This window comes from Zophobas morio, unplaced genomic scaffold (genome assembly GCF_036711695.1).
Source record: "Zophobas morio isolate AGI-343-1 ecotype UQ-CSIRO unplaced genomic scaffold, CSIRO_AGI_Zmor_V1 ptg000017l, whole genome shotgun sequence".
In the NCBI taxonomy this organism is placed as follows: Eukaryota; Metazoa; Arthropoda; class Insecta; order Coleoptera; family Tenebrionidae; genus Zophobas; species Zophobas morio.
Window position 1 is genome coordinate 9,311,812 of NW_026972122.1, and position 21,622 is coordinate 9,333,433.

The 21,622-nt window shown below is 34.0% G+C and overlaps 3 protein-coding genes across 3 annotated transcripts; 1 reads left to right on the forward strand and 2 right to left on the reverse strand.

Moving 5' to 3' along the window:
- Positions 1–1,481: 1,481 nt before the first annotated feature.
- On the reverse strand, positions 1,482–3,858 carry LOC135130125 (cytochrome P450 4d2-like). The gene is made up of 8 exons (XM_064057458.1): positions 3,457–3,858; positions 3,201–3,398; positions 2,957–3,145; positions 2,527–2,909; positions 2,408–2,476; positions 2,185–2,356; positions 1,959–2,132; positions 1,482–1,910 (listed from the first exon to the last, which is right to left on the reverse strand). The coding sequence occupies exons 1-8, from the start codon at positions 3,620–3,622 to the stop codon at positions 1,753–1,755; spliced, it is 1,509 nt and encodes a 502-aa protein (XP_063913528.1). The 5' UTR covers positions 3,623–3,858; the 3' UTR covers positions 1,482–1,752.
- Positions 3,859–10,637: 6,779 nt separating this feature from the next.
- Positions 10,638–12,853, reverse strand: LOC135130126 (cytochrome P450 4d2-like). Its single transcript, XM_064057459.1, has 8 exons — positions 12,682–12,853; positions 12,434–12,631; positions 12,187–12,375; positions 11,754–12,136; positions 11,637–11,705; positions 11,414–11,585; positions 11,190–11,363; positions 10,638–11,141 (listed from the first exon to the last, which is right to left on the reverse strand). Exons 1-8 carry the CDS (start codon positions 12,845–12,847, stop codon positions 10,984–10,986), a joined length of 1,509 nt encoding a protein of 502 aa, XP_063913529.1. The 5' UTR covers positions 12,848–12,853; the 3' UTR covers positions 10,638–10,983.
- Positions 12,854–17,809: 4,956 nt separating this feature from the next.
- On the forward strand, positions 17,810–18,891 carry LOC135129908 (uncharacterized). The gene is made up of 2 exons (XM_064057174.1): positions 17,810–18,445; positions 18,508–18,891. Exons 1-2 carry the CDS (start codon positions 17,810–17,812, stop codon positions 18,889–18,891), a joined length of 1,020 nt encoding a protein of 339 aa, XP_063913244.1.
- The last annotated feature ends 2,731 nt before the right edge of the window (positions 18,892–21,622 follow it).

Sequence of the window (21,622 nt, forward strand, 5' to 3'; positions counted from 1 at the left end):
GTAACGGCCTGCTCGTACGGCATGTCCGTAGTAGAGAAGTGCTTTGCAGCAGTGTTTACGATAGATAGAATCACCGTCGTGGGTAGGAGAACAGCCACGACCGGGAGTCCTAAATTCCGCTCGCGCTAGAACCCCCCCTATGGGTATTTTTGTTGTGCACCAGAATGAAATTGTCATAGTTCAATCGCCACACTCTTATAGCGCTCTGGTGCCGCTGCCGCTGCATAGTTTTTTTATTAAAATTTTGTGGTCTTGTTGAATGCCAAATTTAAATTTGCTGATTGTGATATTCAAATATTTGCATTGATTCAGAACGTTTAATTTGATTTCATTCCAAGTCATTCAAAGTTTTTTTTTATAGCTGAGCAATAAGCAGGTATTCAACCTGCGCAACTTAGTCGCAGCTTTTTTTCTTTTTTTTTGTTAGTGGAGCAATAAATAATTTTGGGGACCCCCACTTGCAACTGAACGCATCCCGCCATTTTTAAAAACACAATGTAGGGTTACATTTTGTCAGACGATCACAGCTAAGGCTAAATTTTTGAATTTTTGAATGTTTCGGGGGCTTTCAATTTTTTTCACATGCCAATTTAAAGCGGGATATTTGGGTTATCACAACATTTTCAAAATGTTGACCCCCTTGTAAGTCAGAAGCAAAAATGACCTCATTGACGCTGACTAATGTCTCTGAGACTAATGCTTTTTGACTGTGCCCGATAGAAAAAAATCCAGGGGCGTAAGGACCGAACTTCGTGGTGGCCAAAGATTGACGAGGCAGTCCCCTATCCACCTGTTGGCTGTCAAGGTAATCCCGAACGATTCTATGATAATGATACAAGCCACCGTCCTGTTGAAACTATACATTTGTTGTAGTTTTTGAATTTATCACAAAAACTATTGTTCCGTTGAACGGGTATATAAAAATCGGCTTGGGTAAAACTCAACAATTTTATTTTTGTAACTCAAATTTCACAGCCAATTCCAATGCGATTATGTACGCAATAATTCCAAGTGGAATAGATTTGACTAGACTCTTTCTCCGATTGTCTGGACTTCACTCGTTGATTAAATTATTTAAACCCATATTCCCATCCTTCTAGATGTTTCGCAATCGAGGTCTTTCTGGAATACCCATCGCGACATCCGTTTCCAAGCTTTTCTTTAGCGAACTCCGCCCGGCCGCCGTCACCGACGATCGCCATATATACTAGAACCCATACCGGGACGGCGTATAGGTTTCTTTCGTAACACTGCCCCCTCCTTAGTTCTGATCGTCCTGATCAGAAACGTCAACGGTGTCACTGTTGTACTTCATGAGGCGGTCTAAATGGACAATCTTTATTTTCGTAAAACAACATATGCATTTCTTTACATGTTCTTTAACAGTTTACAATTTTCTTTTTATTAACTTATAGGAGTTGTCAAAAAAATTATAAAATTAGGCAATTAAATGAAAAGTAAAAATAAAAATTTGTATAAAGTATATGTCTTAGAATAACTTTATTTTAATTAATCAAAAAATTGCAAGACGGAAAGAAACATCCAATAATTTTTAGATTAATATGAAGTTTCACGCCGTAAAAAACGAAAACGCTGATACATAAATTAGCGGGGACATCCTAATCTGGAATGGATGCCAAAAATGATTTGATAGGCCATATCTTCTCAAAGTAGTATTACAGATCACACCAGTATAAATAACTATTATTCTTACACTTGCAATCTAACATTTAGCACCCCAGGAGACAGCTTTTATCTTAATTTTAGTCCAATTCGAACCCCATTCAACGACTTCAAAACAGTTTCTGGTGTCAGGTCAAGATCATGCCGAGGAAAAGCTGGACTTAATTCAAAATTTCTCAGCACTTTTGATACAATGCTTTTAATTTCTACCATAGCGTATTTTTGTCCTAAAATCCAAACTTAGAATAAATGTTAAAGCACCTTACACAGCGTACCAATACAATTTCGTGGTCCTGCACTGAATGGTATAAAAGCGAAGGGTAATTTATTACCTACCACCTCAAATCTACTGGGATCAAATTTTTCAGGATTGGGATAATATTCCGGGTTCATGTGGATTCCATGGAAAAAAATGCCCACGTTCATTCCTTTGGGAATAATTTGACCATCTAAATTATTAAAATGGTTTAGTTTTCGATTAATGAAAACAGTTTTACTTACTATATTCTACGTCTTGCTCTATAAGTCTACCAGAAATTGGCACAGGAGTGTACAATCGCAAACCTTCCTTAACAACATTTTCTAAATACTTCATCTCTTGCAAGTTTGCATAAGTTACTTTTGGATTTTTCTCTTCGCCAAAAATGTCTCGTTGTTCTTCAAGAATTTTCTCCTAAAAATTGTCACTTCACATACTCAAACACCAATTTAAAGATTAGTTTACCTGAACTTCTTTGTTGTTGGCTATACAATACAATATGAAACTTGACGAGGTAGCCGTTGTGTCGTGTCCCTACGATTTAAAATTAACCCTATAAAGACTTTTGGTATTAAAAAACTTACCGCAAACATAAAAGTGTCAACTTCTTCTCTTATTTCTTCATCTGTGAGAGTTTGATTATCAACTTTAGCTTCCAAAATCAAGTCTAAAAATGCCTTCTTCCTTTTTCTACCCAACTCGTCAGTGTTGTCCACAGTATTATTATCGCTGTGTTTGTTAGTAAGTTCTCTTCTTTTGTTCTGAATTACCTCTTTAGTATAATCATGCAAAATCTTCACCGACTTTTCTTGAACTTTGTAGTCGTTAGTAAATCGGAAGAAAAAGTCGTAACGTCCCAGTATAGAAGTTGAACGAGTTACAAACAGCCGACACATATGTCTGGCACTTTCAAAATAAGAGGAGGTTTGATTTGTTTGTACATTAATTTTTGTTCCCATAGCAGTTTCTAAAAGTTCAATTAGAGCAAAAACCAAAAATTAAAGAAAAAATTACCGCAAATCGCGTCAAGGGCACATCTGGTAACGTAAGGGTAAATATCCACTGACTTATTTCCACTTTCCTTGGATAACTTTTCGATTAAAATATCTCCATCAGCTTCAAACACATCAACGAATTGTTCTAAAATTTTGAAATGGAAGGCAGGAGTTATTAGCTTTCGGTGCATTCTCCACCTGGGTCCACCTGCATATTTATAAAAAATATATACACATTTTGAAAAACTGTTATAAACATTTACCATCAGCAGTAATGAGTCCATCTCCGATCCAGGGTTTCAAAAATTTTATGTTCGCATTCTTTCTTAACAAACTGTTGTGGCTTAACAAAAATTCAAGAAATTTGTAGTCTGAGATGACGAGGCTGTGTCTCAGGCCAAATTGCAAATGAAAAACAGGTCCATACGTCTTCGTATACACGTGCAGTTTCTTCAGAAATTCTAAAAAAGAAAAAAATGATTCATTAATCGTCAGTTTAATTATATACTTCTGATTTACCGCCAGGAGTTTTGAAATCCAGAGCGTTCCCGAGTAACGGAATCACCGGAGGATTGGGAAATTGTCGAACAAATTTCAGTAGTTTGGAATATCTCGTATAATAAATGTAAATGGGAACGATAACAATGGCCAAAAAAGCTAATAAATATTGAGTTAACGGACTCATCTTTAAATTGATTTATGTATTCACCGAATGATGCAGTTTAGCGACGAGCGAAAAATATGTGGAGCGCGACTGCTCGAAAAATGATTGTCATGGTCACGGTGGTTTAAGTAAGGTGTTTCAACTCCATTCATAAATTTTCATAAAACGGGCGCTTAAAAACTGGTATCGTAGTAGGTTGTGGGAGCTTAAGATGACCGCCACCATGTGGTAGTTAATTGTACTATTTGCACTATCGACTGACGTTTGACATGATATTTGACGTATATTTCCCCTCATCTTTCAAAAAGATGTCACAAAACCTAACCTATTTAGCTGACATTTGTGACAACTTGCATTCAAGGACATATTTACGCAAATTTCATTCATTATTGTGGACAGTTTCATCATAGTATCCAGTAGACGGCGCTAGGAACTTTAAGCTCCCGTGGCCTTCTGGGATCTCTTCGAAAAAAGACCATTTTAAACTCGGAGTTCGCAGACCTGTTATATATGGCCGTGGTCATGGTTAAGGCAGAGAACCATGCAACCATAGAACATAGAGAAGCGACATAGAGGCTGATTTTGCACAACCACCCTTATTGACATAGGAGTCCTCAACCGCCAAAGGCAAGCGACAAATTTAAATAGTCGATGCCAATAAAAACCTTTCCTCACTATAATTGCAATTCGTGTGACCTGAATGATAGTGAAGGAAACAGTAAGCAGTTTGTAATATTCTGGTAAATCTAGTGTCAATTTGTCGAAAATAAAACGCGTCGTTAAAAATATTATGACATTTCTTCTAGTTACTTTTATTCCTAGTTAGAAACAAACACTGCTACCAACATAAATTGAGAAGTCCTCAACCGTCATTTGATTTAAACTATGGCGCTTCTCTATGTTCTATGGTCATGGTGTAAAGATGACATAAAAAGTTTTGACTATATAAATCGAATTGATAATACTTGTATTTAACGATTGTAAACCTGTTTTTAAAGATCTTACCTGTACTTTGAACCCTCACCACAGCATAGATATCAATCAGTAGAGACGGCTCGCCGTTTTTCGTGACCCGTTTTCGTGGGTGGTCGTTCGCATTATGACCGAATGAGGGTGCCCAACTGACGTCTAAAATATTTGAAATTTGGCAGTTTTGTTACAATATTTTTGCCAGTTTTGCTTGTTTAAGACTGCTTTTCCCGTAGAATTGTACAAATAGTATAAAAATGTAATTTTCACAATAAAAGGTAAAATCTTTGTCCGATGAATTTTCATACAGGATCCCTGTTGTGCGCCTTATTCTCTCCCTCGTGTTTGGAATTCTTGGAAAAGATAGTAAACATAACACACTTTTTGTTTAAAAAGTCGTCGCAAACGAACAACAACGGTGGTTATGAAATAAATAATAAAAATTTATTATATATGATTCCGTTGTTGTGGTAAAATTAAATATAAAAATAATAAGAAACAAACTACACGTAACAAAAAATTATATAAGCAGACCTTCACTCAATAAACAATTTTTTTATTCATCATGTATATATATATATTTTTTGACCTACACAATCTTGAGTTTTATTTTGAGACGTTGCTTAACCCATAAGCAGTCGCTTAATCCCTATGGACTTCCGGTTTCATGAATTCCTTAATTATTCTTACCTGCGTCGACCCATACCAATTACCTGCACTTTATGCGAGTCGACAAATATGTATTTTTTTTTGTAATAATTTTTTTTAAATAAAAATTTTACTTTATATGATATTACGCTTACGGGTTAAGTTGTTAGGTAAAATGCGTTTTTTTCGTAAAATTTTTGAAATTATTAAACAATTTAACAGGTACTGTTCTTATTTTTATATTTCTTCTTGTATAAAGTAATTACACAAGCATATATTCACATTTCAGGGTCTACCAAACGAAGAATTGCGAGTTATTTGGTAAATTATATATGCCAAACGATAATTTCTTTTTTTACATTTGTGAATTAGAGCAAAATTTTAGTGAAAATTTTGAAAATATAATTTTACAAACAACTACTTTGTTAAAATTTTTAAATTTATATAAGCAAGCTACATTTGTTCATCCATGCCAAAACTTTCCATACGATTATTTGCTTGCTTTGTATGCTAGGATGAGATTATTTTATGCACTAAAATTTGTAAATGCTAGCTTTAAATTTACAAATGCCAAAGGTGAAAAAATTAATAGAAAAAAAATAATTTGGCAGCATTAACTTTTTTCCTTTTTGTAATTTAATTTTTATTTTATTTATTTTTTCTTAAATAAACCTCTTTCTTTTTAGATGGATTTATTACATTATTTTTACAATGATAATTAAACCTCAAGTATTCGGGGAAAGAATGTGCGAATTGTCAAATTGTATAAGTAATAAAATAAAAGCTGTAACAAATGATCGTGTTTATAAATTAAATATCGACTTTTCTTTTTTCTTATTGCGATTCACGATTATACGATTTGAGCAAACTAGACAGTTTGCAATAAATTGCGTACACGAATCAATTTTTGAAATTGTAAATGAAGTGATACTTTTTAAATTGGGTGGCGACATCTAGGAATAGTTTAGCCAACGACCACCCATGACGGCTTAAAATTCGGGTCAGAAAGAACAAAGGCGCCGACACGAGCTGTCTCTACTGATTGTTATCTATGCTGTGCCCTCACGTTACGCGCCTAAAGTAGGCAACCTACGATGTTTTTCTTATTTAATTTTCACGTTACAATGTTTAAATATAACTATAGTCTAGCCCTGAATAGCAACCTATAGATGTGCTTCATTTAAATATTGTCACCACCAATAATGTAGGTAACATTTTTTTATTTCAATTATTTTTCTAACGTGATTTGAAACTCTTATCTTATCATACAGACATAATTCTTTAATACGATTTATTTATGGGGGTTCGTGGGGTCAATGCAGCATTTACCTGAATGAACATTTTTTTTACAGGATCGGAAGAACTAAAATTGGGTATAAATATTTTTTAAATGAATGGACAAGTTAGGATCGCTTATGTGTATTGTGAGTTGCCTAATTTTGTCCGCGCCTTTATGAAACACAGCATAAATCATGTAAATAAAGTAAATAAACATCAACTAGTTGTTAATTTGGATGCACCTAGCCTAGACTAGACATTAATAATTTATTGCAAAAAATGTTCTGCAAAAAAGTAGTGGTAAAGGTCATTACTACTTCAGTGTGGTTGTTTTTTCAACTACAACTTATATCTTTTTAATTACAACACCGGTACTATGATGTTCAGTTAGATATGGATCTCTAAAATAAAAATTTATCACAATAACTGTTTCCATCCATATTATTTTCTTTCATTGTTTCCGAGGACAAAGTTCGATAATGACCTCTTCTGAAATGCAAGTCATAATTTATTGTTCCCAACAAATAAAATTGTACTTTGAACAGGACAAATTCATGACCTCCATTAAAAATTGATGGTAGCCTGAGGTGATACCGAAACTTAAGAAATTTTTATTAAAATTATCGTGAGATCGTCATGCGACATAGGCGTGATTATAATACATATATTCAAAATCTCACTGATTTTAACTGACGTGATCTGCATTTACTCGAAAACCTTGTTGTGTAATCTAACTAAAACTTTGTTTTTGTGGCTTCATTTTTAAGTACTTGTTTCCAATAGCCTAACTCGTCCAGAAACTAATTGTTTCCGGCCTAAATCATAAGAAAATAAAATATATAAATAAATAAAAAGTTCTCCGGGGCACCAGGAAATTTCCCGAAACAGTCTACTTCTTTTTTTCATACAATTATTTACATTTTTCACATGTACAGGATGTTACAATTACAAATGCAATAAATATTCCTAAAAATATAGCAGACGCATAAAAAACTACATATGTAAATATTAAACAAGAGCATCTTTTTAAAGTGTAAACTCAGTACGAAATAATAGGTCTGCCGTTTCGGTCTGTCTGCCTGATTGTCTGTCTGTCTGTCTGCCGTCCGTCCGGATCTTTATTAGGCAGATAATCTCCGAAACTACTGAACCAGTTGTCAAATTTTATATCTGGATTACGAATATCGTGTAGATGGTAAAACGCTAATCAAAATTTAGCTAATCATCCCTACCAATAATTTGTTGAAGTCATTTCCAAAATTTACAATAGTACGTATTATTTAATTTTTATAAAATAAGATACTCCTGCACATGTGGTTTACGAACTCCTAGTAAGTTTTTATCCTAGACATTCAGATTTTTGGAGGAAAATCAAAGCTGCAAAACTGAATGCTCTGAAATTTTGCAAACGTTTTAAGGTTATCGTAACCTTGGTAAATTGTTGATCAAATTTTTTTCGTGTAAGGCCCTTTAAAACATTTTAGAATATTGTTCTTTAATTTATATTATTTTATCAAATACTAGCTTTTCGCCCGCGGCTTCGCTCGCGTAAACGATTCGTTGTGTTGAAGAGCATTATTATCAACCTTCAAGTAAAACATGTGTTTGAAGGACATTAATACAATTTCCAGTAAAAATCGACATAAAAAATATTTGCTCATAAAAACTTTGTCACCTCCTTTCATCTTCTTAGGGGTGAAATCTCGAAACAATCTGAAATACGTGTTCCATTATTTGTGTTGAAGAGTATTAATACCAAGTTCCCCGTAAAAATTTAAATTTACAGTAGAAATACTTTTCCTATACAAACTTAACCATTACTATTCACCCCCTTAGGGGTTGAATCTCGGCAAATGCTTAATTACGTGTTCCACTATGCATTAATACTAAATTCCATGTCAAAAATTTACAATAGAAATCATTTTCCGATATAAAGTTAGCCATCACTTTTCACCCCCTTAGAGGTTGAATCTCGGAAAATGCTTAAATACGTGTTTCATTATTTGTGTTGGAGACAATTAGTGCCAAGTTTCACGTAAAAATTTAAATTTACAATAGAAATATTCCCACACAAATCTAGCCACCATATTTCACCCTCTTAGGGGTTGAATTTCGCAAAATGCTTAAATACGTGTTTCATTATTTGTGTTGGATACAATTAATACCAAGTTTCACGTAAAAATTTAAATTTACAATAGAAATATTCCCGCACAAACCTAGCCACCATATTTCACCCCCTTAGGGGTTGAATTTTAGAAAATGTTTAAAGACGGGTTTCATTATTTGTGTTGAAGAACATTAATACCAAGTTTGACGTAAAAATTTCAATTTATAGTAGAAATATTGTTCGTATACAAACTTAGCCGCCCAAACTTAGACACCACTTTTCACCCCCTTAGGGTGATCTCCGAAAACGCTTAAAATAATACGTATTTCCTTATTTGTATTGAAGAGAATTAAAATATACCAGGTTTCACGCAACGATCTAAATTTAGAGTAGATATATTGGTCCTATACAAATTTTATCACCCCTTTTTAACGCCCTTAGGGGATGAATTTCGAGAAATCCCTTCTTAAACGATGCCTCCAGTATAAAATGAACATTCTCTTCAAATTTCAACTTTCTATCATTAGCGGTTTGGGCTGGGCGTTGATATGTCAGTCGGGACATTGCCTTTTATATATAAAGATAAATTTTGGAGATTCCAAATTTCAAATCCAATTCTTATCTGAATGACTCCAATCCTTAAAGTACGTATCGGACGTTATTGATGAAATTTCTAAATTGAAATCAGTAGAAAGTAAAATGGTACGTTTCATCCGACATTTTTTTTTTTATCTATTTAAGCTATTTTTTGCCTGTTTTTCATCTATTTTAAGGTAGTGCATCATTTTTTTAAGAAAGCTTTTTTATAAAATAAAAAAAGTCCATTTTTGTCGTGAAGTTTTTTTAAAACATTTTTTAATATTTCACCCCATTTTGAAGAGGTGATTTTTGAGATTTTTACAAAAAATAAAAAAAATCCTCTTCAACGTCTAAATTGGCCTCTTCTTTTAAAAAAAGATAAAGCACCTTGTAATAAATTAAAAAACAAAATGTGGGGTGAAACGTACCATTTTACTTACTACTAATTTGCTGCTTTTGTAGGTATTATATATACATTTAATTTTATACTCCTGCTTGTGTGATTCATGAATCTATGTCGAGTTTTCACCCTAGACATGTAGATTTTTGAGAAAAAAATCAAAATTGTATAGCAACATTTTACAATTTAACTTTGAAAACTTGCAAGCTTTTTAAGATTATCGTAAGCATGGTAAACTGTTAATCAAAATTTGTTCGTTTATGGTACTCCTAAAAAATTATGACGTCATCAGTTATCTGCTTTAAATATATTTCACATTTCTTGGTAGTGAACAAAATTCCAAAAACAACATAATTTCTTCAAAACGCCAATATCGCTATTAGCTTCCTTTAGTTATTGAAGATTTTAAAATCGATCAGCAGAGGAGTTGTAGATCGCATTTTAAAATTTAGTAAAAAATTTGTATTTGAGGTTAACATTTTAAATTCGAGGTTACCTGCTCTACGAATCTAATTACCTTAAAATTAGTAGAAGAGTGTAACGTTATGATACCGTTCCATTACATGTATTTGAATTAAAATGATTAGCCTTACTAAAAATTACAGAGTAAATGTTCTATCATTAGTTGTATTGCAGGAATACAAAAAAATCTGCCTAAATATATCCCATGCCATTTCTTTTTAAATCAGAAGTCAATAATAATTTGTTATGATGGTCTCCAACGTTTTTAAGAATAAGTGTTAAAAAAGTTGAAGTTATTTTTAATGTCGTTTGTTACAGTGGGTTCATATACGAAGAAGAGGGGACTCGCTAGCAGTAGCAGAAGAAGAAGCCATAAAAGTTAGGATTTTGTATTTGTTTTTATATGTTGACAAATATTTTAAAGTTATCATTAGCCTTTTTAAAGTTATTTTGAAACAATTACACGATATTTCTTTCCAATTTATTGTGCTGCGTAATTCTGCTTGTTTTGCATTCTTAAGGAAATTTCTTCTGGGTATTTGTTGATTTGTTGTTGTTTCAAGAATTGCAAGAAGGAAATAAAAATTCAGTAGTGTTGAATATAATATTTAATAACAAATGTTGGAAAAATTTACCCACACAACAAAGTAGGTATAATTTAACAAATTTTGTTGTAAATGGGAAATAATAAGTCTTGTAAACACTGATCACATTGATTCCACTTTTAGGTTAGGATCGCTCTAAACCTCTCATACATCAATTGACATGAACTCACGTAAATCGTATAGAACATTTCCAGAACAGATGCCAAAAATTATCTGGTGCGCCCTATATTATCAAAGTCTTATAATAACAAATTATAAATATGAATATTACAGACTACATATTGTAAGTATTATGCTACTTAATTCTGGTGTTTTAGCAACTCCTGTTACGGTTTTATCTCAATTTTAGTCCAATTCGAACCCCGTTCAACGATTTCAACACAGTTTCTGGTGTCAGGTCAAGATCATGCCGAGGAAAAGCTGCACTTAATTCATAATGTCTCACCACTTTCGATACAATGCTTTTAATTTCTATCATAGCGTATTTTTGTCCTAAAATCCCCGCTTAGACCAAATGTTAAAGCACCTTATCAAACTTACCTATACAATTTCTTGGTCCTGCACTGAATGGTACGAAAGCAAAAGGTAGTTTATTACCTATAACTTCAAATCTACTGGGATCAAATTTTTCTGGATTGGGATAGTATTCAGGGTTCATGTGCATTCCGTGCAAAAAAATGGCCACATTAAGTCCCTTGGGCATAATTTGTCCATCTAAAATGCAAAGAGTTTAGTTTTCAATTAAAGAAAATTGTTGTACTCACTATACTCTACGTCTTTATCTATCACTCTTCCAATAAACGGCACAGGAGAGTACAGTCGTAAACCTTCCTTAACAACATTTTCTAAATACTTCATTTCTTGTAAGTTCGCATAAGTTACTTTCGGATTTTTTTCGTCGCCAAAAATTTCTCGTTGTTCTTCAAGAATTTTCTCCTGAAATTGTCATTTTTCAAACTCAAACTGTAATTTAAAGATTTTATTTACCTGAACTTCTTTATTGTTGGCTATACAGTATAATATAAAAGTGGACGAGGTAGCCGTTGTGTCGTGTCCCTGCGATTCAAAATTAATTCCAAAGACTTTGGGTATTGAAAAACTTACCGCAAACATAAAAGTGTCAACCTCTTCTCTTATTTCTTCATCGGTGAGAGATTGATTATCAATCTTGGCTTCCAGAATCAAGTCTAAAAATGCCTTCTTCCTTTTTCTACCCAACTCATCAGTGTTGTTCATCGCATTGTTCTCTTTTTGTTTGTTAGTAAGTTCTTTCTTTTTGTTCTGAATTACTTCCTTGGTGTAACCATGCAAGATCTTAAGCGACTCTTTCTGGATTTTGTGGTCTTTCGTGAATCGAAAGAAAAGGTCATAACGTCCCAAAACAGATGTTGAACGAGTTACAAATAGTCTACACATTTGTCTTACACTCTCAAAATAAGAAGATATTTCATTCGTTTGTACATTTACTTTTGTTCCCATGGCAGTTTCTGAAAATCCGAAGATAGCAGAATTTAAAACATTAACAAAAGAGATTTACCGCAAATCGCGTCAAAGGCACATCTGGTGATGTAAGGGTAAATGTCCACTGACTTCTTTCCACTTTCTTTAGACAACTTTTCGACTAAAATATCCCCGTCTGCTTCAAACACGTCAACAAATTGTTCCAAAATTTTGAAATGGAAAGCAGGAGTTATTAATTTTCGGTGAATTTTCCAGTTGGGTCCTCCTACATGTGTATAAAAACATCTAAATAAATATTTTCAAGAACTTAGTATAAAATATACCGTCAGCAGTAATTAATCCTTCTCCAACCCAGGGTTTCAAAAATTTAAAATTTGTAGTCTTCTTCAACAAACTGTTGTGGCTCAATAAAAATTCAATAAATTTGTAGTCTGTGCTGACGAGGGTGTGTCTCAGTCCAATTTGTAAGTGAATTAGTGAACCATACTTCCTTGCATACTCATGCAATTTCTTTAAAAATTCTAAAAAAATATTTTTAATAAATTGTCAATAGATCGACTTTTATATTTACCGCTCGGAGTTTTAAAATCACGAGCACTTCCGATTAAGGGAATCACCGGAGGGCTGGGAAATTGTTGAAGAAACTTCAGTTGTCTATGATGTTTGGCATAATATATGTAAACAGGAACGACAACAATGGCCAAAAAGGATAATAAATACTCAGTTAAAAGACTCATCTTTAAAGTGATGTTTTTACTGAATGATTGAATTTAGCGGCGCGCAAAAATATATAGCGCGCGACTGCTCGAAAAAGTGACTGTCACGGTGTAAAGATTACATTGAAATTTTGACTGAATAAACCCAAGTGATAATAAACGATTATACGAACCTGTGTTTAAACATCTTACCTGTACTTTGTACCCTTAGCCTACACGCCCATAATCCGGTACAATTTTAATTATCACGTTTCGGTATACATCGAATCCATGTACATATTTTATTTGCTGTTGTACGTTTAGTGGCTACGAATCGGCAGTTTTCGCCGTTTTAGATTCGTACCTAACTGAAAAATCCGAATTTCAAAAAAAAAAAAAAATCGGGATCCACATATCTTGCATTTATCCGGGTTTTATCCCTGGTTATCCAAAAATTTGGAATCCAGATGTGGTGCAGAAATTTTATTCTGTTTGAATTCTATAATTTTCTTTAAAACCACTTAATGATCCATTATTTCATGACACAGGTGCTACAATATGTTTTTGTATGAGAATGATTTGACAGTAGGTAATAAAGAATTTTAGTTTTAGTATCTTTCAGAACATCCATTATTTGTTAAGTTTAACCCTGAAGAAGGACTTACACATTTTTAATTTCGTGGTTAGAATAGAATATGAAAAAATACGTCTGTTGTCTAGGTCTGTGTATCTATCGTCTGTTGTGGACTTTATTAGACAAATAATATGCAAAATTATTGGATTCATTTTAGTTACTTTGATTTGCTCCTTTATTCGTGGTTTAATCATGTGTCCTTATTTTTAACAGTGCGTACAGGTTACCGTTACAGTTGGTCCTAGTATACACTTTTTGAAAAATTGGGAAGCTATTATTTATTATACACTGACCTTATGGTCAAAAAACAACGAAGTATTTAATCAATTGTCTGTTTTAGAAACTGAATATATTATCGCATTTTTTTTCCAAAATAGGTTAATGTTCGTTAAAAATTATGCTCCCTAATGTAATGTTAAATCATAAAAGGTTTACTTAATTTTACCAAAATTCATAATATTCAGTGTATAAATGGCATCGTAAGAATTAATTGAATTTGTTGATAGAGTTTCATGGACGAGGGAAGTTATGACTAAATAACTACAGACCATTTTTTTTTAAATGTATAGATACACTTTATTATTAAATACTTTATTGCAATTTATTTTAGGATAACAGTGTGCCTCCCACTGACTTTAATGTGTATGCAAATTTAGAAAAATGCACCACACACTTCGTTAGATAGGCATCTCAAAAATAAAAATTTATCAGGCCATTTGAATTGTTTTGTCTTAAATTTTAAGGGCAAAGTTCCATACTGAAATCTTTTTAAATGCAAGTCATAATTGTTCTTAATAAATAAAACTCGAATTAGTTGAACTTTGTACAGGAGAAATATATGATCGTATTAAAAATATATCCATCTGCAGTTATAGATTTACGGTTGTCTGAGATGATATCGAAATTATTTTTTTTTATAAAAATTGTGATGAGATTGTCACGCAACGTAGGCGTGATAAATGTAAATATAGGGTTGCTGCAAAGTATGGACGCAGTTGAATATCTCGGGAACGGTTAGTTGGATCTTCTTGAAATTTGGGTTATACTTAAAAATACTCCGGCCCTATTTTCTGTAATTATTTTAAACTTTAAACTTCATTTGTTCAGATTTTTTTTTAAATTAGAACTGCAACACACGCATACACTTTTTTAACTAAAACAAAAAATAAAATGATTAATTATTATTTAATAAGAATAATCATCAATTTTGGTTAGCGTTTTACGATCCACGCGATTATTTCTGATATACATAAAATGTAACAACAATCGGTTTGGTAGTTCCGGAGATTATTTGTAAGTATAATAAAAATCGATCGACACAGACAGGACAGACGACAGACAAATGGAAACGGGAAACCAGTGGCGTAACTACCGGTGTTCCATGTGTTCGCCGGAACACGGGCCCGCTGCTTCAAGGGGCCCGGTCCGGTCCCACGAACAATTCTTTTTTATTAGATTTTTTATATTATTGTCCGAATTACATCCTGAAATAAAAAATTCGAAAATGTGGGGTAATCCCAGGATCATTGCTATTTACGATTTTTTTGCTGCAAAGGGCTGGACTTTTGGCGGCATCTTAATATTATAGACTCAATAAACTCGGATTTAGCGATCGGCACCGGCGGTCGAAAATGCATCATCATCTGTTTCTAATAAACCTGCCGCAGTGTCGCAATCCCATTGTGGCAAATCTAACACCCCATGTAGTAAATTACCAATCTTTATCAGACAAAAGTATGACTAATTTATGATGCAAGACAACAAAATACTTAAATTTTGTCCTCAGATCTACAGTGACACTTCATGCTGTAATAAGACATGAAAAAAAATTCAGTTTCAGTTGTGTTTTATGAACACTTTCGTATTTTCAAAACTATTTTAATTTTGTACTTGTGGTGCTCTTTTGGAATAATAAAATATATCTGATGTATGTTACAACTAATTTTTTAAGTAGAAAAAAAACTGGACTGGGAAATTATTACAGAATTACCTACTTGCACTAGTTTCACTGAAATTATCACAGCATGTTTCACTTTTCTTACAATACCTCTTTCGGTGGCTTCAGCGGAAAGATCTTTTTGGAAATTAAAAATGACTAAAAATTTTTTAAGAAACACAATGGGCCTATGCAGATTATCTTCACTAAATCTCTCAATTGGAAATCAAATTGGTAGAAGCTTAGATGTGTCAAATTTTGTATCAACTTGTGCCCATTGGAAAGCAAGAAGAAAACAATTTTGAGATTAAAAAAAAATGGGCATTTTTATCTATACTTCTATACTTACTTATATTATAAAGTTGAACAGTTTGTTTGGTTGAACGCGCTAATCTCAGAAACTACTGGTTCGAATTAAAAAAATAGTTTTGTGTTGGATAGTCCATTTATCGAGGAAGGTTATAGGCTATATAACATTAATAGAAGCGGAGCAGCAATGAAAAATATCGGAAAAACGGGAAAATTATTCCTCCTTTGACAGCTTCCGTTGCTTACGCTGCTTAAACGGTTAAAGTTACATAAAAATCCTGTATGATGGAATTGTTCCCTGCCAAAAGTTCTAAAAAAAAGTCCGCGACAGCACATGTCTATCTTTTAAGGTCGACTCAGTATAACCTTTTTTATGGTAATGAAATTTGTTCTAAAATAATCTAATATAAGATTCTGGTGTCACAGTGTTTGTAACCAAACTCCTCCGAAACGCTTTGACCGATTTTTATGAAATTTTTTGTGTATATTCGGTAGGTCTAGTAAACTATTTTTTATACCCCTAAGTGATAAAGATGGCCCACCAAATTTTTTTTTATTTTTTAGACAACATTTTTTATTTTAATTTTTTTAAGATTTGGCATTAAAAATACATATAACTCTAAATTTTGACCCTTCTACCACCAACCCCCATTTTTTAATAACGATATGAGTATCTTTCCTTTCATCCACAGATGCGCAATAGGGTTGCAAGATGGCTATTGAATATAATCATTGTCGTACGATACATTTTTATAATTTAATTTAATTATATTTATTTTAATTTAATTTTTTATTTAACTACCAAAATATTCACTAGAAATGCCAAAACAACGTTTGCCGGGTCGGCTAGTTTCTAATGTATAATTGTATATATTTTAATTATATATATATTCAGGTAATTATTGTATTTTATTTTTTTTAATTCAGTGTTTCAGGTAGAATGATTTTAATAAAACGTAATCCCTAATTGCAATCTACTCATACTTTACTCATTATACTCGTATTTTTAAATATTTTTATTTCGCTGTTCATTAGGGGCCCCACAGTGTTGTAGAACACAGGCCCGCACTTTGATTGTTACCCCACTGCGGGAAACCTATTTTTTCGTTCTCTAGGGGGACATGAAACGTCGAAAATACATAATAGTAGCCAAGCAAATTATAATACTTCCTTAGCTTATGCTTAGGAAGTAACTAAAAGATCATAAAAAACAATTAAATAACTGGGAAGATACTTCGTCAATTCGTCATTTAAACAGACACAAACGTTGTTAATTTTTGGTCATTTTATTCCGGGGTTTCGTCTGTGTCAGTTTTAAATTGTCAGTATTCGTGAGTTTATTCGAGTACCTATGGGATCAGGTTGATCGACAAAAAGACTACTTCTCATCTAAAATTTGCCCGTATTGTGTATTGTATATCGAGAAGTAAACACGTGTCTCGAACTCAATCGTGAATTTCACAGTTGTTATAAAGAAATGAACGACCATTTCTAGTGATATAGAAAGCAGAACGTGCAGATCAACACCACCATTGAAGACACTTGGTGAGAATACAATTAGTTCTTTATTTGGAGCATTCTTATTGTTTTCGTACATGGATATTCGATAACGATAGTTGACTATGTAATAAGCGTAGGAAGCATGAGAGGACCCCGAAATATTCTTTCAGCATCCAAAATTTCTAACAATCGACTATGTTCCTACTTATAGCAACCAAACAACTCGCAGAAGACCTTGCAAATAACTATCGGGAAATCATAATTGCAGAAAAAGTAACGAAATTACGTTAACTAATATCACCAGCTAAAAGAATAATAATATCAAACGTCTGTAGCTCCATCCCTCGTTATGCTTTGGAAAACACGCTTAAGCAAGCAAACAGGTCTCAAATTACTCTCACCCATAACTACACTTAAGGTAGGTATTTACGGTGATGAATATAGTCACATCGAGAGTTTTAGAAGACAAGTCTTTGTGAACCCACAACCAGACGATAACACAGTCTCCAAAGAAGTCTCTTAATAACTCACGAAGAAACGATGTACCGAATCTTCCTTACTTATGACGAAATGATTTGTTTTATCTGTAGAAAAAACAGGACACATCGCAGTAAAGTGCCAGAACATGTCAGACAAAGATGACATTCCGGACTCAGTCGTATCACTACCTGGCTATTCCATCTACAGATGCGATCGGGTGAATATAATCGGAGGTGGTGTCTGTATTTATATCAAAAACTCCAAATTTATAAAGTTCTCAATAATATCGCAACCTTGCCACATTGGTGACATTGACTTGTTACACCTCAATTTTTCGTCCAGTCACATCCAGTTTTCTCTGGTCTGTTTATATAGACCTCACTACATCCCGGAAGAGAACGACAATTTATTATTTGACAAACTTTTTCAAATGAGTCATAATAATTCCAACCTAATCATATGTGGCGACTTTAATTATTCAGATATCGATTCAAAATCCAGAAACTTTATTCAGTGTTTAAACAATTCCAATTTAGAGCAATTGATAACGGAGCACACTAGGTTCAGGCTTAATCAGACTCCTTCCACTTTGGACCTACTTCTTACTAACTCTTCCCAGCTGTTAACTGAACACGAAATCCTACCTCCAATTGGCAATTCCGATCATGCTTTGATTGGAACTTCCATACGAACTATCCATAAAAGTAACAACACAATTCTCAAGCTTAAAAGAGTTATCATTGTTATCAATTATTCCAACCTAGATCAAGAACTGGCGTCTGTTGACTGGGAATAAGCCTTAACTAACCGTTCGATTGATTCTCAGTGGACCATTTTTTCCAGTATCATTCAGAATTATATTTCCAAAAATTCATATTTGACATATCATCGCTGGAATCCGAAGAAACCCTGGATCAAAACTCCACGTTACTAATGCTGAGGCAAAAAAATAGCTTGTGGAAAAAATTTAAAAGAACCCGACTTCAAACCGATTACATCTGTTTTCGAACTTATTCAAATAGCATGTCAAGGTTAATAAGACAAGATAAGGCAACTTATGAACAAAATATTGCCCTGAACGCCAACAAAAAGCAGTTTTACAGATATGTAAGAAACTTTTCTATAACGCACGTTCCTGTTCCAGTTCTAAAGTCAAGTAATGGTAACTTGTGTGACGACTTGACTGAAATCTCGGAAACACTGTCAAACATCATCTCCTCACTCTAAATTCATCATCGGCCTCCGGAATCAATAGTCTATCTTCTTTTCTATTGAAACGTTGCGATCATTCACTCGCTTTTCCCCTAACCATGTTGATGCAAAACTCATTTCAGACTCATGCTTGCCCTGAAATCTGGTTGAAAGCACTAGTGGTCCCCATCTTTAAGAAGGGAAATAATTTGGACCCCATTAACTACCGTCCAATCAGTCTATTAAGCGTGGTATCGAATATTATGGAGCACATTATAGCTAAGCAATTCACACCTTTCTTACTTCGAAATAATATTATTCCCCCTAACCAACATGGTTTTACCCTTGGAAGATCGATTACCACCAATCTACTACCATGTATATATTAATGACGACTTTAAAACTTGAAAATCACAATCCTGTAGACGTCATATATGTAGACTTCGCCAAAGCTTTCGACAAGGTCCCACATGAAAGACTTCTTATCAAACTTAAGCACTTTGGGATCAATGGCGATCTTCACCTCTGGCTCTCTAGCTATCTAAAGAACAGATTTTTCCAAGTGAAAGTAGGAAATACGTTGTCTTCTACTAAATCAGCTGTAAGTGGGGTTCCACAGAGATCAGTACTGGGTCCCATCCTATTCCTGATATTTTTCTCTGATCTCTCATCACTTCTCACGACTAAATCCTCATTATATGCTAACGATTTGAAATTCTATGGCAATCCGACTCATACCCATCAGACCCTTCAAACCAACATCAATCGTCTGTCTTATTGAAGTGCAGTATGGCAAATGCCTATTAACGCTGACAAATGTGTGGCACTTCACTTGGGATCAAACAATCCAATGTGTGCATACGATCAAAACCAGTTTCTTCCTACGTAGACCTTGGCATCAAGATAACATCCGACTTATCATGGTCCTCCCATATTGTCTCTATATGCAAAAAAGCAAAATCCACTTTATGCCTTCTCTCGAAGATTTTCACGCATCCTTCTCCTGCTACCTTTACTAAGCCTTACCCCTTTACGTGCGCCCAGTTCTGGAATATGGTGGTCCTGTAACATGTTGGAGTCTGTGCAGCGATATGCTACTCGCATCCCCTACGGTAGAACACGCCCACCGTGTTCCTCACAATATCAAAATGAACAACCTTTGAAGACAGGACACATAGGGGTGATCTAATCTTTTGCTTTCGGGTTCTACACAATGAGTTTATGAATAAAACTAATTGGGCACAATATCAAGAAAACATATACCGTGAGGTTTTTTTTTCTCTGAACATAGGACATACATGAGATCAATGTTAAGTTGGTTGCCTATCTGCTTGTAATAGATTGACTTGGACTTTTAAAAACTGAACATAAAAACATATACATTGTGAAGATGTCATGGAGCAACATGACCTCGTAGCCCAAATTTAGGAGTTCACAAACTTGATGATTACATCAGCAGAAAACAATATTGGATACAATTTGTAAACATAATCCCGTACCATGGGGGAACGATGAATGCGCTAAAGCCATACAGACCAGCAAAACAACATTCAACAAATACAAAAAACACCGAACTCAAGAAAATCTGGAAAAATTCACACGAGCCTAAGCACAATATACCATCAAAACGAATAAGCAGACTCTTGCGAATAATACGTTTCAACTCTTTGAATACAGACTCCTCTCTCCCAAGTTTGGAGCAAGATCCATAAGATCCAAGGTAAACAAAAGTATCACCGAATTTGCTTGTAATCGAGGAGGAGGAAATCGCAAATATTCTAGCAGAACAATTTCATAAAGTATTCAGCGATATACAATACAATGAAGTGTTTCTCGAGCATAAACGACAAACAGAAAAGTCCCACCCTATATTTTTTCAACTCCGACAACCAAAATCCTATCCTTTCAGCCCTCACAAACAGCACTGGCTAAGTTGCGAATCTCAGCTGCAGGTCCAAATAATATTCCGTCCATCTTTTTTAAACATTCATCGACAAAAGCTCAGAGGACCCTGGTCACAATCTTCAGTCATGTCATGAATGAACATAAGTTTCCCCACATATGGCGCAGATGTATCATATTATCCATACTCAAACCAAGCAAAACACCAGGGGTGGGATTTTGCTTGTACCGATACGATACGAAGCGATAAATGACAAGGACGAAAATATAAATTTCAGATGCGAAAGAAAAAGACGACCACATTTTATCGGTACCGATATTTTATTGTTGTTGAAACAAAATCCCACCCCAGCTAATGGTTCGAGTTATCGCCCTATCTCCCTAACATGTACGCTCTGTAAACGTTCGACTCTTATGGTATCTAGAAGACAAATCCTATCTACACAGCGCCTAGAGTGGTTTCGGACCTAGCAGATCAACTCTCGACTCTTTATTAGTATTACATATAGAAGTCTGCCATGCCTTCGCCAACCATTAACATTTAGTACCGGTTTTCATCGATCACGAAATGAATCGAAAATTGGTGGAAATATGCAAAACTTTCTTCACAACTTTTTGCAACATAATTACAACTTTCCAAGTTAAAGTTCATAATACATGTTTTAGACCATTTCCACAAATAAACGGAATCTTATTGAGGCATTGCAATATAGTTCTTCGTTTCCAAATCGGTACATCCTCCTTTGCAGTGATTATCTGTTCCTTTCAAGCCATCCAACACCCTACCTCAAAAAATCACCTGCTTTATCAACTCCAAATAATGATAAAATCAACATTCCAAGGATTCAAGCAAATCATTAACAAA

Bases quoted from the DNA above. Each gene is read 5' to 3' on its own strand.
- LOC135130126 (XM_064057459.1), bottom strand. From the start codon at position 12,847: ATGAGTCTTTTAACTGAGTATTTATTATCCTTTTTGGCCATTGTTGTC. The intron at 12,632-12,681 runs GTAAATATAAAA...ATATTTTTTTAG, and splicing joins TGATTTTAAAACTCCGAGCG to AATTTTTAAAGAAATTGCAT. The intron at 11,706-11,753 runs GTAAGTTTTTCA...TTTGAATCGCAG, and splicing joins TTGACACTTTTATGTTTGCG to GGACACGACACAACGGCTAC.
- LOC135130125 (XM_064057458.1), bottom strand. From the start codon at position 3,622: ATGAGTCCGTTAACTCAATATTTATTAGCTTTTTTGGCCATTGTTATC. The intron at 3,399-3,456 runs GTAAATCAGAAG...TTTCTTTTTTAG, and splicing joins GGATTTCAAAACTCCTGGCG to AATTTCTGAAGAAACTGCAC. The intron at 2,477-2,526 runs GTAAGTTTTTTA...TTTAAATCGTAG, and splicing joins TTGACACTTTTATGTTTGCG to GGACACGACACAACGGCTAC.
- LOC135129908 (XM_064057174.1), top strand. From the start codon at position 17,810: ATGTCAGACAAAGATGACATTCCGGACTCAGTCGTATCACTACCTGGC. The intron at 18,446-18,507 runs GTTGACTGGGAA...CATTTTTTCCAG, and splicing joins TAGATCAAGAACTGGCGTCT to TATCATTCAGAATTATATTT.